The sequence below is a fragment of the Copadichromis virginalis genome, linkage group LG11 (assembly GCF_057382275.1).
Source record: "Copadichromis virginalis isolate Kocher_CV1m ecotype Utaka linkage group LG11, C_Virginalis_male_GT1.1, whole genome shotgun sequence".
Taxonomy (NCBI): Eukaryota; Metazoa; Chordata; class Actinopteri; order Cichliformes; family Cichlidae; genus Copadichromis; species Copadichromis virginalis.
The window spans coordinates 33,900,098-33,915,221 of NC_140628.1; the positions used below are offsets into that span (position 1 = coordinate 33,900,098).

At 39.2% G+C, this 15,124-nt stretch overlaps 1 protein-coding gene across 1 annotated transcript; it reads left to right on the forward strand.

Annotated features, from left to right (window-relative positions):
• Positions 1-455: 455 nt before the first annotated feature.
• On the forward strand, positions 456-9,450 carry LOC146699167 (cortexin-3). The gene is made up of 2 exons (XM_085472130.1): positions 456-776; positions 5,825-9,450. Exon 2 carries the CDS (start codon positions 5,902-5,904, stop codon positions 6,151-6,153), a length of 252 nt encoding a protein of 83 aa, XP_085328256.1. The 5' UTR covers positions 456-776; positions 5,825-5,901; the 3' UTR covers positions 6,154-9,450.
• Positions 9,451-15,124: the final 5,674 nt, after the last annotated feature.

A 15,124-nucleotide genomic window follows, 5' to 3' on the forward strand; every position in this document is an offset into this window, starting at 1 on the left:
GTCTTCCCAAATGTCTGCGGGGATTCGTGTGTGTCACTGTGTGGCAGTGAAGACTCCAGAGCTTGTCTCTATAAAAGGAATGTTTTCTGCTTTAAATGTCATCACATCTTAATTTCCCACCTGTACACTGCCCAAAGCCAAGCTCACACTCCAAGTTTACTGTTTATTCTTTTGACGAATACACAACAGTTTTACAATAAAGTGTGCGACAAAGATCAAATACTAATGTAACAACATGCATTTTAAAATATCCCAAGGGTGATTTTATATTCTTCTCACCTTTGAGTTAAAGTCTCTCAGACGCTATCACCTTTTTATTATTATTATTTAATTTTCGAATTACCTTTAAATATGTGTTATATGTGTGTTTATGACTCAGTTTGCATGTATTGTATGAGGGCCACACCTTTCCCTCATCCGCTTGCAATATATAGCCTACCTGGAAGATTGCTATGGCAACAGGTTGCCAGTAGCGACTGGGTACCACTACATTCCTGCCTGTGTGTCTGCGGGGATAAGCGGCGCGTCAAGAGCAGAAGAGGAGAGAAAATCGAGCAGCAGAGGGTGAGGTCTGCTCGGCTCAGTCAGCAAAGACAGAAGAAAGAAGCTCTGACAGGCTTTTTCTGTCATGTAGTGAGGAGCCCTGCGGTCTGCAAGGACGCGTCTGTTCGTCGTTTTTGTTGTTTCGGTGAAAGACCTGCAAAGAGAATCGTCGGATCTAGCGGAATGGAGACCTGCCGCTGACGGAGATTCCCGAGTTCCCCTGATAACAACAGGTTAGTGTTTACAGACTCGGTCGCTCGCACCCACGGCTGATGCTCCATCTGACCACAATCCTCTTCGATATGAAGCCTTTTAAAAAAGAAATGCGTTTATTTTGTGCTTTGATCTTCGGGCTGTAAAGGTGTGACAGGTGCAGGCAGACGTACCAGAGGCGAAAGAAATGGTATTTGGACACATTTTGATCCATCCACGTGTGCAGCGAGGAGTCCAGCTGAGGCTCATAGGAATAATGGGTTCAAGAAAGCGGGCAATTTTGAGCCGTTTTATTGAAACAACAGGGGCAGTTTCAGACCGAATAGCCTATATGTTGCATTTAAATGGCGGTTCATCATTACGCGCTGGATTGTTAAGCATTCCTGCGTTGAATCTGCGGGTGTGTCTACCTTTGATTACAGTTGCATTACAAGGATTTGGATGAATTGGTCGATATGAATAAGAATATCTCAGTATGAGGACTCTTATTCATAACACCACTCTTTTGCATATTACATGTTTAATTTTGCATCCACCTGCACTCACATGTATAATTAATTTTGCAGTGGTTCCTCTTTGCTTACATTTATTTACACAAAGTATGTAACTTAAAAAACAAATATTAGGCCAGCTGAAGAATTTGATTTCTTCAATTAATCTTCTTCAGCATATATGTTTAAATAAATGGTGTGTGTGTGTGTGTGTGTGTGTGTGTGTGTGTGTGTGTGTGTGTGTGTGTGTGTGTGCAGGCTTTATAAAGATTTTAAACCTTTTATCTGTTGCATTCATGAACCGTGTCTGTAGAGAAAAAGTCCACGACGTTGAAAGACATATAAATAAATAAATTTTAAAAATAATGCATTAAAAAGGAAACATATGCAAAATGTATATTATGGCAAAATTGTGTATATTTTACTCATAAATGGCCATCATAGTGTAATTTCTGCAGTTATTTTATTGTAAAGCACATTTATACTGTGAAATGATTCAAAACATATTGAAGAATTCTCCATAACTGCTTAATTTGACCTCCACTGATGTTGTTTTCATTCTCTATTAGTCATAATCACAACACAGACATGCAGAGCCTGCAGGTTACATCAACACTTCAACATCACTGGAATCATTTCTAAATTTGGCTCGATATCCTCGTCACACTCACTTCCTTGTCAATTTTACTCTCAGCGTTTGGCACGCTTTCATATCTTTTCCTCACCACAGCAACTGCAGCTGATTTTGTACAGTTGAACTAAAAAAAATAAAAATTGCGCCCTTACATAGCTTCTAAAATTCGACACTGTGTATTTGTATCGCTGTCATCTACTGGCAATTTCAGGGCTACAGAGGCAATTTGCTTTTTTCTGAAATTCAGCTGCTGATGAGCAAAGCACAGACCGATATGTGACCTAACGTTTCGTTTTAAAATGAAAAGCTCCTTCTAAAGTTGTCACTAGCAGCTTAAATGTTTAGCGTATCCCTGTTAGATACTGTCAAGAAAAGCTCCAAACTCCGAGTGCTTAGTCATGGAGCTGCTGATGATGTAAATGTTTGGAGTCTTTGAAGTCTATTACATAACCTTGTAACAAATATCAAAGTGGTTTCCGGCCCAAAGTGCTAATACCCTGTAACCTCACTGTGTCATTGCAGGACAAGACAGTGAGATTATGATTTGACAGTAAACCAGCAGACAAAGAAAAACAGCTATGTTCCTTATCATTTTTTACTGTGAGGGCAATGAATCGCTGCTGTGAAATATCATTTTTGAGTTTTAAGTGTGATGGATTACAGGCTGCTGATCAGCGAGGCATGGCTGAAGGCTTTGCTCTCTCTGGGTCTCTCCTGAGAGTTGCTAACATATTTTTTTTCTTTTAGGCAGAAAGAGACAGCTCTTCTGCCCGTCTTGTCACTTTGAGTTGTCTCATAACACATTCAGCACTCCTCCCAATGTGATTGTCAGTGTGTGTGACGGCTTGTCGCACTTACAGAAGCATAACTGAAGGACAGAACCAAAAAGGATTAGACTTTGGGTTATGCAAACATTTCTCAGAGAACATTGCAAATCAGATAATAAATCTAATAGATGGGAAAATGTCTGGGAGGAGCCAAAGTTTTTCAGTAAACGAGTAACGGCAGGCCCACTTTACGCAACCCGGATCTAACTGGTATACCTTGTTCCACTAGCTCGCTTCTCATCAGTATGTCCTGAATCATCCGACAAGGCTCTTGTTACATTACATTTACATTTATTTTAAATGTATCTGAATTTTAATCATACTATATTATATTTTGTAGGCATATATTCCAGTACAAAGGGACTGAAAAAACATTGAAGAACCTCTTGTCATGTCTGCTCAAGTCCAAATCTGTCAGTTGACCGTTAGCTTAGAGGACAACAAAATTTATGTGTGTGGAAATTTCAACTAACCACCAGTACAACCACTGGGGTTTTACTGATGACCTCGCCACTGAGGGCAAAGATGATGGGGAAAAATCAACAAATTTTTTTTGCCTAATCTTGATTGTGTTTGTGTTGTGTGTGTCAGTTGTGGCCCAAATGTTAGTAGCCATGTTTGACGTGGGTTATTGACACATGGCTTCATTGCAGCAGTCGTGTCTCAAATGTGGCCTTAAGAAAACTGCATATGTGGTCCACATTTAGGCCAAACACACATTGCTTTCTATGTTGTTTCTGCAGCTGGTTTGGGGATTTCAAAGTCATTTGTTGGGAGGGATTTGTTAATGTTGCCAAGCAAGCTGAAGAGGAAAACTTGGCCTTCTTCAACAGAGTCTGGATCTAAACCAAGCCCATTTAATGGGCTGTGTGAAAATATCTGATAAGGTGATTGAGGCAAGCTGAAAGGTATTGGCGCTTATTGCAAAGCAACATTAATAGGTCCAGATGATCAATAGGTTATCTGACATTACAATCAAATGACAAACTGACATGCCAGATATCAGATATGCTGTTTTTCACAGGTGTCCGTTGAAACTTTGGCTTGTCTTTGGTGTGTCTCGGACACAAAATGATTGAAAAAACCACTGAGATAGACAACTCTAAAGTATGTTTCTCCCACTTCATGCCAAATAATTTGGTGTTCTGTGTAATCTGATGGTCAGGACCCACAAGAAATGTTAACTGTGTGATAATACGATACGTAAGCCAAAAAAAGAAGGGAAAAACTGTAAGGATTTACAGATGTTCCTCCAATCAGTGTCTCCGGCCTTTTAATAATTATTTAAATAGAACAACCACACACATACAACAGGTGGCTTTGGGTTACAGTTGGACATCACTCCAGCTAATATGGTGGAGTTGTATAGCTATGCCAAATGTGGTAATTAAGCAAATTAATAATTTGCTAAGCTACGAAAATTATATACAAAAACGCGTTTTGAGAAAAACAACCTTGTGATATCTGAGCAATCTCAAGGTTTAAAAAATATATTCCCTCTGTAGCTTTCCTGTGGTGTGAAGAAAATAATAATTTTCAAACTGGTTTGGAATAATAACTCGAGTGTTTGCTCAGCAGGTGGAAAAACATCAAACGATGAACAGTCCCGCTGGCTGTTTAGGAATTGATTCATTTACCTGCAGCTGTCTCTATAGAACCGACAACCCAACTGCCTCCAAATTCATTGTATTATGCTCTTTTTTGTTAGAACAAATGATCCACACAGCAATAAGCCTTTCTGGAGATATTTTTTTGAATAACTGAACATAATGAAAAAACATGACCTAACCACTATGGATTGAAATGAAGTCATTCCCCAGCGTCTTTTGCTCTAAGCTCATACATGACATTGAAATAGCATATCAACTCACATACTGCATTACAGAATTCCCCATGAGTTTCCTGATTTAGTGTAATCTAATTGACCCTAAGGACCCTTACTAATTTAATACACTCCTTAAATGAAGCCAGCACTATCCTAAACCTATGTGGAAGTTGGCTCAGTACAGGGGGACTTATTTTATTTTAGGGTCTTTTTTCTGTAAGTCTCAGGTTTGGGTTCAGGTTTGCTGTCTGGTAACTGGATTAAAGGCTAAGGCTGGTGTTACAGTGCACTTTTTATTGACATCAAATCCCACCAAATAAAAAAGCCCCAGCAGTGTGTTGGTCTCTCAATTTTTATGGCTTTAGTTTTTACTGAAGATGTTAATCTTTAATAATTTCCTGTGTATAGTTTCATTAAAAAAAGGGGCTCAGCATTTTTGTAAATGTGCTAGGCGCTGTAATTTTTAGGAAACTTTATCAAGAAGAGAGTTTAGGATTTGTTTTTCAGCTCAGGAACACTTGCATAAGATCATATGCGTTAGAATATATAGAATCGAGGTACGAAGATATATGCAGATTTCTTAATTATAGTAATTCATCATACCCATTCGCCTAATGTGTATGAGATATACACTGTGTAAGAACTAAACTAGATCTAAAATATCTCAATTAAAATGATGTGCTGAAGCAATATGAAATAATGCCTTGAGCATAACAGATGTTAAACATTTTGTCATACAAATGCGTTTTAAAATTTCATTTCTATTAAATGTGCCCTTTTCATGCACATTTCTGTCCCCCTGCACTTCTGGGGGTCTGTAGCAGCTCTCTGCTTTGTGTGTTGGTAATCCATCCTTCATCGGGCAGCCGTAAACCTATTTGAATTCATGTTTCATTCATGTAACCTTGTCTGAGGAGAAACTCATTTTTGCTCATGCATGACAATATTTAAAATAAACGTTTCCACAGAATCTAATTTGCTGATGCAGGTTGGTTGCATATGAACACAATTCACGGGAGGCAAGGTTAGAAATTCAGTAATAATAAGCTGTGGTTTAATGAAGCCAGTGACATTTCTACCTTCAGAGCGGTATTGCTTCCATTAAATGTTGTATAACTAAAGCTCCCTCGTGAATTTCATTGCCAAAGGAGTCCTCTGGGCCTTCTTTATTCACAGAGCAGACTTTTTTGCCAAATTGAGTTTTGAGAATTTAAAATTATTGGTTTACTCATTCACCTGCCAAATCACAGAAGACATGATCTATAATGCATCTATCTGGATTTTCACACAGGTCTTTTCCACTGAGTCCATCTTCCCCTCAAAAGTCTTTAAGCAACCGACAAAGAGCTGGAGCAGAGACGATCAAGCATGGATGTGCCCAGGATGGCTGAGGGCCTCTTCAGCAGCACGCTGTCCTCGTCGGGTGGTGGCCATCACGTGCCTTCCTACCTGACGCTTGAGCAGAAGGCTGCCTTTGTCTTCGTGCTGCTGCTCTTCATCTTCCTGGCCCTGCTCATCGTACGCTGTTTCCGCATCCTACTAGACCCATATCGCAGTATGCCCTCATCCAACTGGACAGACCATACTGAAAAGGACACATTTGATTACCGCATCGTGTGAGGACCACTAAGGGTGCAAAAATTATATACGCATATATTTATCTCTCTATATATAAAGAAAAAAAATTACACAAATAGACTGATTTGATGCACTTTGCCAAACAAAAGACTGCCAGGAAAACAAAAGCTTTCAAAGAAATCTTCTAAAATTTAAGACTGAAAATAAATTTGACACGATTATATTGAGTGCAAACCAGAGTTCTACAGCTTCTCCCTGCCAATTCAAAGCAATTCTCAATCACAGCAAGAGAGCCTGAACTACACTATGAAGATTATTAATCAAACCACAAGCTAACGCGGCCCTCAAGTCCGAGCGACACACCAGAGCCAATTAAGGTTCACCCATAGCTCCTTTCCCCTTCCATTAAGTCTCTTGTGGACTACCTCGCTCCTCCACCATCTCATGTGTGGGACTGTTTTCTCGTGTCATACAGGGTCAAATATCTTCTGAGATCCAAGCCAGTTGGATACTAACAGTGTTTACATCCTATCATGTTTACTTACATCCTTAGATTTCTATTGATAATGTAGACAATCAGTGTTTAAAACAGTGAACAAGTATTTGCAGAGTGAATAGTTAAGGTTTTTTAGCGCTTTCATTTGTATGTGTGTTTTTTCTTATTTATGCACAGAGATGAAAGGTCACAAAGACTATTTATGAGCGATATGATTCATGCGAAGTGGAATTTAATGCCTTATGTTGTATAGGATATCCTGTGATAGTTTCTAGTGTCATCACAGAAAGGAAAGGCCATAAAAAAAGACTGATACAGAGGTCACAAAGCAGGTTTAATAATCACAAAGGAGGAAACTGCAGCGGAAAGCTCCCTTTAATGTTTAGGTTTGGACAGATAAATGCCAGCAGCGAGCGACTAACTGTTCTGTGTTTGCGATTAAAAAAAAGAAACAAAAAAGCCCTGTTTGTCCTTTTAGTCATGGAGGGGCCTTCAGTGTCCACGTCTTTAGATGTCAAAAACCAAAAGAGGTATTGAAGAAAAAAAAGTTTACTGTGCTGTACCGTGTGCCTAATTTGAAAAAAGATTGACGTGAAAAAGAAAGAAGATGGGTTCATATTTCTGTTTTTTGATGTAGTTTTTTTGTTTTTTCGTGCATGTCGTGCCCATTTAAATAAACTTAAACAGCATTTTACTGCCTGCAGTTGGTATATTGACAGTTGGTATGCCAGATCTGCAGAGTGTTGATGATGAAGATGATGACGATGCATTTTCACATCAGACCCTTTATGAACTGATGTTGTGGCTCTTTTGTTGGGCAACTTTTCAACTGTGCGCCTTATAGTGTAGATTGTTTACAGTATTGTAGGTAGCTGAGACACTGGAGATGCTGATGCCACGGTGTCTTTGCACTTCACAGAGATGTCATACAACCTGTTAAAGTTTTAAAAAAAGATATATAGATATATAGAGCACTCCCTGATCTATTTCCAACCAAGTATTACTTCAGAATGTGTCATTTCTGCATTGTTTCACAGCACAAAACATATCAGTTTCACAATAAAGGCTGTAAGATTTTGATTTGCCTATAATCCTTTTTTAGGCCCATTGTTTTCAGTTAACCTGCATCAACATCACATGACTGTAAAGTTTCTTTTTTATTAGTTATTGTTTTAGAGTTAGTTTCATATTCAGTTGCGGTGTGGTCCCCATTGACCAGGGATAGGCAACTCCAGGCCTCAAGTGCCGGTGTGCTGCAGGTTTTAGATGTGTCCTTGATCCAACACAGCTGATTTCAATTGCTAAATTACCTCCTCAACGAGAGTGATATCTAAAACGCACAGGACACCTGCACTTGAGGCCTGGAGTTGCCTACCCCTGCCATGGACTGTATATGATAAAATGTAGGCAGGTAGCTGCTGTGACCATAACCATTAGTTTATAAACCTCCATTTCCAGCACGCTGACATCTGGCATTATGGCCATCACCATCTTTAGTAAGGCTTGTTTAGTAGTGTATATCCCACAGATGCAGTACTTGCTAAATAGTACTAGCAGATATAAACAAAATACTACCTAAATATTACCCAAAACTGGAGCACAGACTTTTTAAGACTGCCTGTTTATATCGATATGTTCATAAAAAGCCATATTTGTCAGAATAGCTTCATTAAAAATGCTCCAAAAGGCACCAACAGTATAAACACACACCATAGCTCACTCAAGCTATGGCTATTCCTGTGAGTGCCTTAATGCAATTTAAACAGTAGTTATTTAGTGGATGTACATTTAACATGGAGACCAAAATCATTTTTGTATGAGGCTGTAAACATGCTTTTGTAAAGCTGAGTATTTTAACACATGAGTCTAAAGAAACTGGCGAAATTTTGGAGTCAGTCTCACGTGGATAATTGAGGAACTATAGACTTTAACAATTCTGCATTGGTGTCAGCACTATACAGCTCACTATAATGATCGTAGTTTATGTGTGTGTGTGTATATATATATGTATGTCATGATCACCTCCTCAATGGGTGGGTCAATCTGAAAAAAACTTTGCACGAACAATGTCACGCATAAAAAAAATATTAACATGTATACATTTTTGTTTTGTTTTTTTAATTTCTAAATTCTAAGTCTTTAGATTTTCTTTTATGTTATCTTCATTTCACAATGAATCACTGCTAAATACAGAATGAAGACTGAAGCAAAAACTCGTCCTGAAGGATCATTTTTAACCTTTAGATTATTACTAAGCTTACTTCATATTTTCCATCTTTTTTTTCTTTACGGTCACATTTTGACGACATTCATTAAAAGATCATACGTTGACATTTGACAACACATGCTAGAAAACCCCATTTTCCATTTTATGTTGCTAGAAAGAAAAGGCAATATTGTAGGCATCTCACAATTTTACAGCCTTTACTGTAAAGCAAACATGTTTTGCACTATGGGCCAGTGTAGCTATGACACATTTTGCTGTGCTACTGGTCTGTCATGTTCCCGCCCGGGACAGCAAGTGAACTGTGACCCTTTTGACAACATGTGACGTTCTTGTGATCTGCTGTGGCCTTTTCCTACCTAATGCAAATGTTGCAATGTTGTGCTGAGGTAGCGTGTTTTTGGTTTTTTTTGTCCCTCCCTTTTTTCCACCGCATGTACGTCCTGCAGAGTGTCTTCTCCGTGCATGATAAATTGTGAAGTGCTTTAATCCTGATGTTGTAGCTGTGGGTCAGTTACTCAAGCAGCTATTTCCTGTCTGTACTGGAGCCTTTTGTTTCGATCTGTTTTTCGCCAAGAGCTGACGTCCTTTTTGTAATAAAAGTGATCACAGTGCACAACTGCCTTTTTAATGTGTTTTATTTCTTCGGGTTCATTTTCTGGCCAGAAAAGGTGTCAGGTGTTAAGAACAGACAAAAACATTACAAATAAAAATGGGTGAGGTAACCATTCATCCAACCTTTCCTGCCCTTTCAAAGGCAGGCAAATGTGCTGGAGGCCAAACACATTCTTTTCCCCGTTTTATCAGCAGCTGGCAGTGGTAGCTGGCAGGTGTCTCGATTGGTTTTCTGTGAACCCAGACACTTTGTCTCACTACACGCATGCAGACACACACACACACAGAGTAGTCTCCAGGCTCCAGGCGCAGGCTGCTCTTTGAGCCGAGACCCTCCAGAATGCCTCGCAGAATAACAATCTTCTCTCTGACACCAACACTGCAATCATCTGCAAACCACCTTGAAAAACCTGCATCATTCCTCACACTGAAGCAAGACATGGACAGATTGGGGTATGATTTTGTTTGCAAGTAAATATAACTTTCTATATCTGTTGTGTTCGTTATTAATTCTGTTGATATGACACATCCACAGTCTTTTTTTTTTTCTTTAAAGGGAGGGCAGCAGAGCTGAAGCGGATCAGAATTTTAAACGGGAGCTGATCGCACTGAGCTGAAATGTGCAGTCTGTGCTTTTTGGATTATTATGTAAGAGGCAACCTACGTCTTTATTGTAGCCTTTTCACAGTTTGCTTGTGTTAAAATACATAACAGTGATATGGATGCCACCTTTGGCTGATTGCAGCTGCTAACGAGAAGGCAGAACTAAGCATGCGTCATTTGCTTAGACAACACTTCTCTTGTACAATGCATGCTGGAAAGAGAGGGAAATCAGTTTGTTATACAAGAAGCTCAAAGAAGTGAAGATTGCAGGGATGCAGGAAACAGGGATGTAAGAGCCATCATTGGTAAATTACAGAGTCTTGCCTTCTACCAAAGATATTAGCCTTTTTAAAACCTCTGCTTATCCCAAAACAGTTATTAGCATCGCCCAAGTGAGCTGACATTTTGATCATTTCAAACCATAGCCAAAATAGAAACATATTATTTTGGAATGAAAGCCTTCATTTTCTATCTCTGAAATCTCATTAGCTCGTACCAAACAAGGATTAAAATCAAATCGAAACACACCCATACACAGCGAGTGGGAGCAGTGGCAGGGAACATGAGCCATTATGGATCAATATTACAGTCATGCTTTATGCAACATGACTCATATTAAAGAAAGCCACTGATAATTGAATTATTTTAATTATCTGCTCTGCACGCTTAGATGCCTTATGCTGAATTCATTCCCTCCCCAAACGCCCCATTTCACTATTCAGCCTCCAGTTAATTTAATGGTCTCTAAACAGGTTGGAAGGAATTGTTCCCATGTGAATGGAAGTAGCGGTGCAAGAGGACATAAGGCCATGGAGGAGTGATACCACATAATTGATTTTGCTGTGATTCCTTTTCTTCTCAAGAGCTTGTGACCTTTACAATAGTCTGTCGCCTATCTCATTGACAAATAGTGTGTGAGATCAGGGAGCACTGATGGCAAAGAGGATCCATTTCAGGCACATATTAGCCTCTTATGTCAGCCTGATGAGACTGAATTGTCAACTTGTCACTCTTTAATGCGTCATCAGTTATTCTGCATGAAGCTAACTAATGAAAGCTATCATTAGTTACAGCACTGAATAAAAGAAACACGGCAAAGGGAACAAAAGCACAAAAAACCAAAAATGATAAAACAATTTAATAGAATAGCTCCCATTTCCAAGCAAAGCTTTGACATTTTTAAGTTGAAAAGGCAATTTTGGGTGAGCCACCATGATGTCACACATTGGTTTCTGGACTTTTAAAGCCCCAAAGGTATATTTGGACCAGAGGGTGGAGTCCGAAGGATAAAGTTTTGACAGACAACCTTGTGAATAACCAAGTTCACCCAACGATTCAGAAGCTCATAGAATTACTTTTAGCAGCAATAAACTAAAGTAATCATTTTCTGTAGGTATGTATTAATCTTCTGCATTGTTATGGATAAACTTTGGTGCATTCGTCTTTACAACGTCAGTTCAGTTCATCGAGGTTTCATTTATGCACAGCTCTCTGAAGGTCGATGCTTTTCAGTCAGTTTGACTCTGACTGGATCATTGTGACACCTTGATTCTTTTTTCGGCTATTCTGTTGTAAATGTTTTTGGTGTGTTTGGGATAAGCTTTAATTGATAAATGGCCTCACATTTGACTGTAGCATACACTGGTAAACTACAGTTCATGGCTGACTCCTTCAACTCCTGTGACGGCAGAATAAACCCAAATTATCACCCATGCTTGTTTTTCACCAGACGTGGTGCTGTGCAAAGGACATCATTCCAAAAGTCTTGTGATTTGTTCAGATCCAACTTTACAAACTTAAGTCATGCTACCATACCAAGAGGCCTGTCCTGGCACTTCCAAACAAGCCATATTTGTTCAACCTTTTTCTCATTGCACTGTCACGAGATTGCTGTGGAGTCTGAGGTGTAGTTCTTGGGGTCTTCTGCAATTTCTCTAAGCATGGTCTGACCTTGGGGTGAATTTTCTGAGATGGCCCCTTCTAGGAAGATGATGGCCGTGTGTCAAACAAGCTGCTAAAATATCTTCTTGCTGATAACCAATTAATTAAGTGATTGACCTGGCTGCAACTTACCGTACGTAGAACATTTTCCCAGGACTGCAAAGAGTCCTGTATGTCCATTGAAATGATCCAAAGGTACCAAAACCATGAATGTTATAAAGAGTGGTTTTCTCAGTTAGTGAAAGTGAGGCCTTGAAGACAGTGACAGCTGCCATCTGTTTATAAAAGTAGCCATGCCCTAACTTTAAACTTGAAAAGGGTGATTAGGAAAATTATTCATAACAACCAAAACTGTATTTTGTACCAGGCTGGAAACATGTCAGTTTCAGAGCTGAAGTTAAACCTTTTAGTATGGGGTCTATGAGCATTGTCTTTCTTTTGGAGCCTACCTCAAGTGGCCACTGGGGGAACTGCAAGTTTTAACACGTAACACTGGCCGTTTAGTTTTTAGCCGATTTAGCAGGTTCCCAATTGGTGTTTGATAAAATTGCCACTTGCTTGGCTCTGACTTCCAGTGAATAAACCTTTAAGGAATAGCATTCTCATTTAAATATGCCTGTTTGTTCCCTCTGTGAGACTCTTCTCTTGAAAAATAAAAGGGGCAGAGGTGCCCTAGCAGTAACAAGAGCAGCTGTTTGCAGAGCGATTACCACACTAAATTGCAAGAAAATAGCCCAGAAAAGCCATTTTAACAGTGCTCCTATGGTGTAGAAATGCTAAATGCTGACATGTAAGTATTGTAATTTCAGATTTGTCCTTTCTCACATGCAGCAGATAACCGGACATTGTTCTCATCTGTTGCTACTGAAAGACAAGGATGCTTCTCTAATAGATTTCACAAGCCACAGGATAAACTGTTGTTAGCTATGAATTCACTTTACCTGGCTATTCTCACACACATACTAAGTGTACTTTAATATATGATTTGACCAAAGGTGGGAAACAACAAAGTACAAATACTTTGTTACTGCACTTAAGTGGATTTTTTCAGGTATCTATACTTTAAGTATTTATTTTTCTGACAACTTTTTACTTTTTCTCCCTGCATTTTAACCCAAATGTCTCCACTCTAAGCTCCTTTAGTTTTCAGAACAGGCTTAGTACTTTAGGTTTAATGTATTTGAGGTAATACATAAAAGACAATCTTATTGGTGTATCCATCACTGGGGCTTGTTATAGCACTACATTCAGGGGTTAAAGTGGGCCGGGTCAATCTGTAAGGACGTTTTTGGTGCAGATGCCCATAAGTTGTGATCAAGAGAGTTCAACATTTACCAAGCGCTACAGAAGGGGAGCGAGTGTACAGGGAGTATTTTTTTTTAGTTTTTTGTGTGGCAGATAATTTTACATGCAACGTTTCTGTCACCTCAACAAATATCAGCAAATATACAAACTCTTTGCGTGCAGTTTGCCACACAGTGTGTCTGCTAGCTAGAGGTACAGATGCTGTATTTTCAGGGGAGAGAAAAGAATGAGCGATAACACTCAGCGATGGAGAAAAATATAAGAAAGACAGGACAGGAGGGGGAAAAAAGTTTATACAAAAGTAAGGATGTTTGATAAAATGGAAATTCCAAGTTTACATGTAATGCCCTTAATTTTTAAATGAATATTAGATCTGAATATGACGTGAAGTCGTGTTTTTGATATTGTAAAACACCCTGCATAACCATCAGAGTTACTGTAAACCTTTATGAAAATATTCTTTAGTATAAGTTGAGTGCAGGATAAACAGGTTTGCTTTTTGTACTAAGATGAAATTACAATCAAGAGCTGAGTTGGACTGGTGCCCAGTGGCTGAGGTGTCCATAGCCACAATTGGGTTACATCCAGTTTAGTGCAGATGAATTTGCATTTTAGCTGATGATGCTTAGATTCAGTCACCGAACTCAACCTTTATACCAACCAAATACTGTATTAGATATAGAGAGACAGTATTAACACTATGATGCCAGTGTAGTGAATGGAAATCAGCCAAGACAGCCTGTGCAACCTCTGCTTACATGTTGTTGAACTCAGTTAGATCAGCAAACCTCAAAGTATCAGCATAGATCAGCTGATTACAGCCTGCACACAAAGGAAATTTATTGAAGCCCTCCATAGAAATTATTGTTTAATATGAAATTATTTTTCCAATTTAAAATTACAAATCTCAACTGTAAGCTAGCACTAGAGAAAAGGCATAACTAAAGTTATGAGGATTCATTGTCTAGAAAACACAAATTTTATAAAACTGTTTTTAAATCATCCAATAACATAAAATACATTTCAACAAAATGTCCAATCATGGCTGCATTTTAAGAGGTGGTTCTACTATTCAAGGATAGCTGATCTCCTCAGGCGGGTCGTTTTGAGCCTCAGGGCCCTGATTGATGAAGCACTGTTGCTCCTGGTCGCTCTGGGACAGCCTGGGGGCGCCTATCAGGTGATGTCAAGCTATGAGAGAGCCCACATAGCCTTCAGAGCACCATAACATAGTACCAGGCCATGATAAACTTTTAAGGATAAAATTTGTAAAGCACTGACAGACTGTGTGCGCTGCAAAGATATGATTCCATCTCCCACATCTTGGTAAAAGTCTGGAGCTGGTTTGTCAGTTACATGTCAGCTGCAATCTGCTTCCCTCCTCAAAGTACATCAGAGCAAGACAGCTGTTCAGGAATACATATCACATCAACTACCAGCCCTCACTCCCACTGAGCCTTTCTGTGCACACATTTCAAGAGTTTTGCTAACAGGGAGCTGCGTGCAATGGTATTTTTCACCACTATGACTGACTGTTGATGTCTAAGAGCTGCCCAGTGTAATGACAGTCATTACCGAAGACCATGGGAGAACTTGACAAGGGCAGCTGGGAATATAAATGCTTCTACTGGCTGTTGTACAAAACAATTTACATAAATTTCACTTGCACATAATGGCTCATAAGCATGGAGATCTTTGTAGGACACAGGAACAGTGAATGCAAAGCAGAAACAACTTTCAGAAAGAACTCTGGAACTGGAATTATAAAATAAATGTTTCTTGTTCAAGCCACTTTAGGATTGTTCATGCAAGAGCTCACAGGAGACCGA

Excerpts from the sequence above, each read along its gene's own strand:
- LOC146699167 (XM_085472130.1), top strand. The coding sequence starts at position 5,902 with ATGGATGTGCCCAGGATGGCTGAGGGCCTCTTCAGCAGCACGCTGTCC.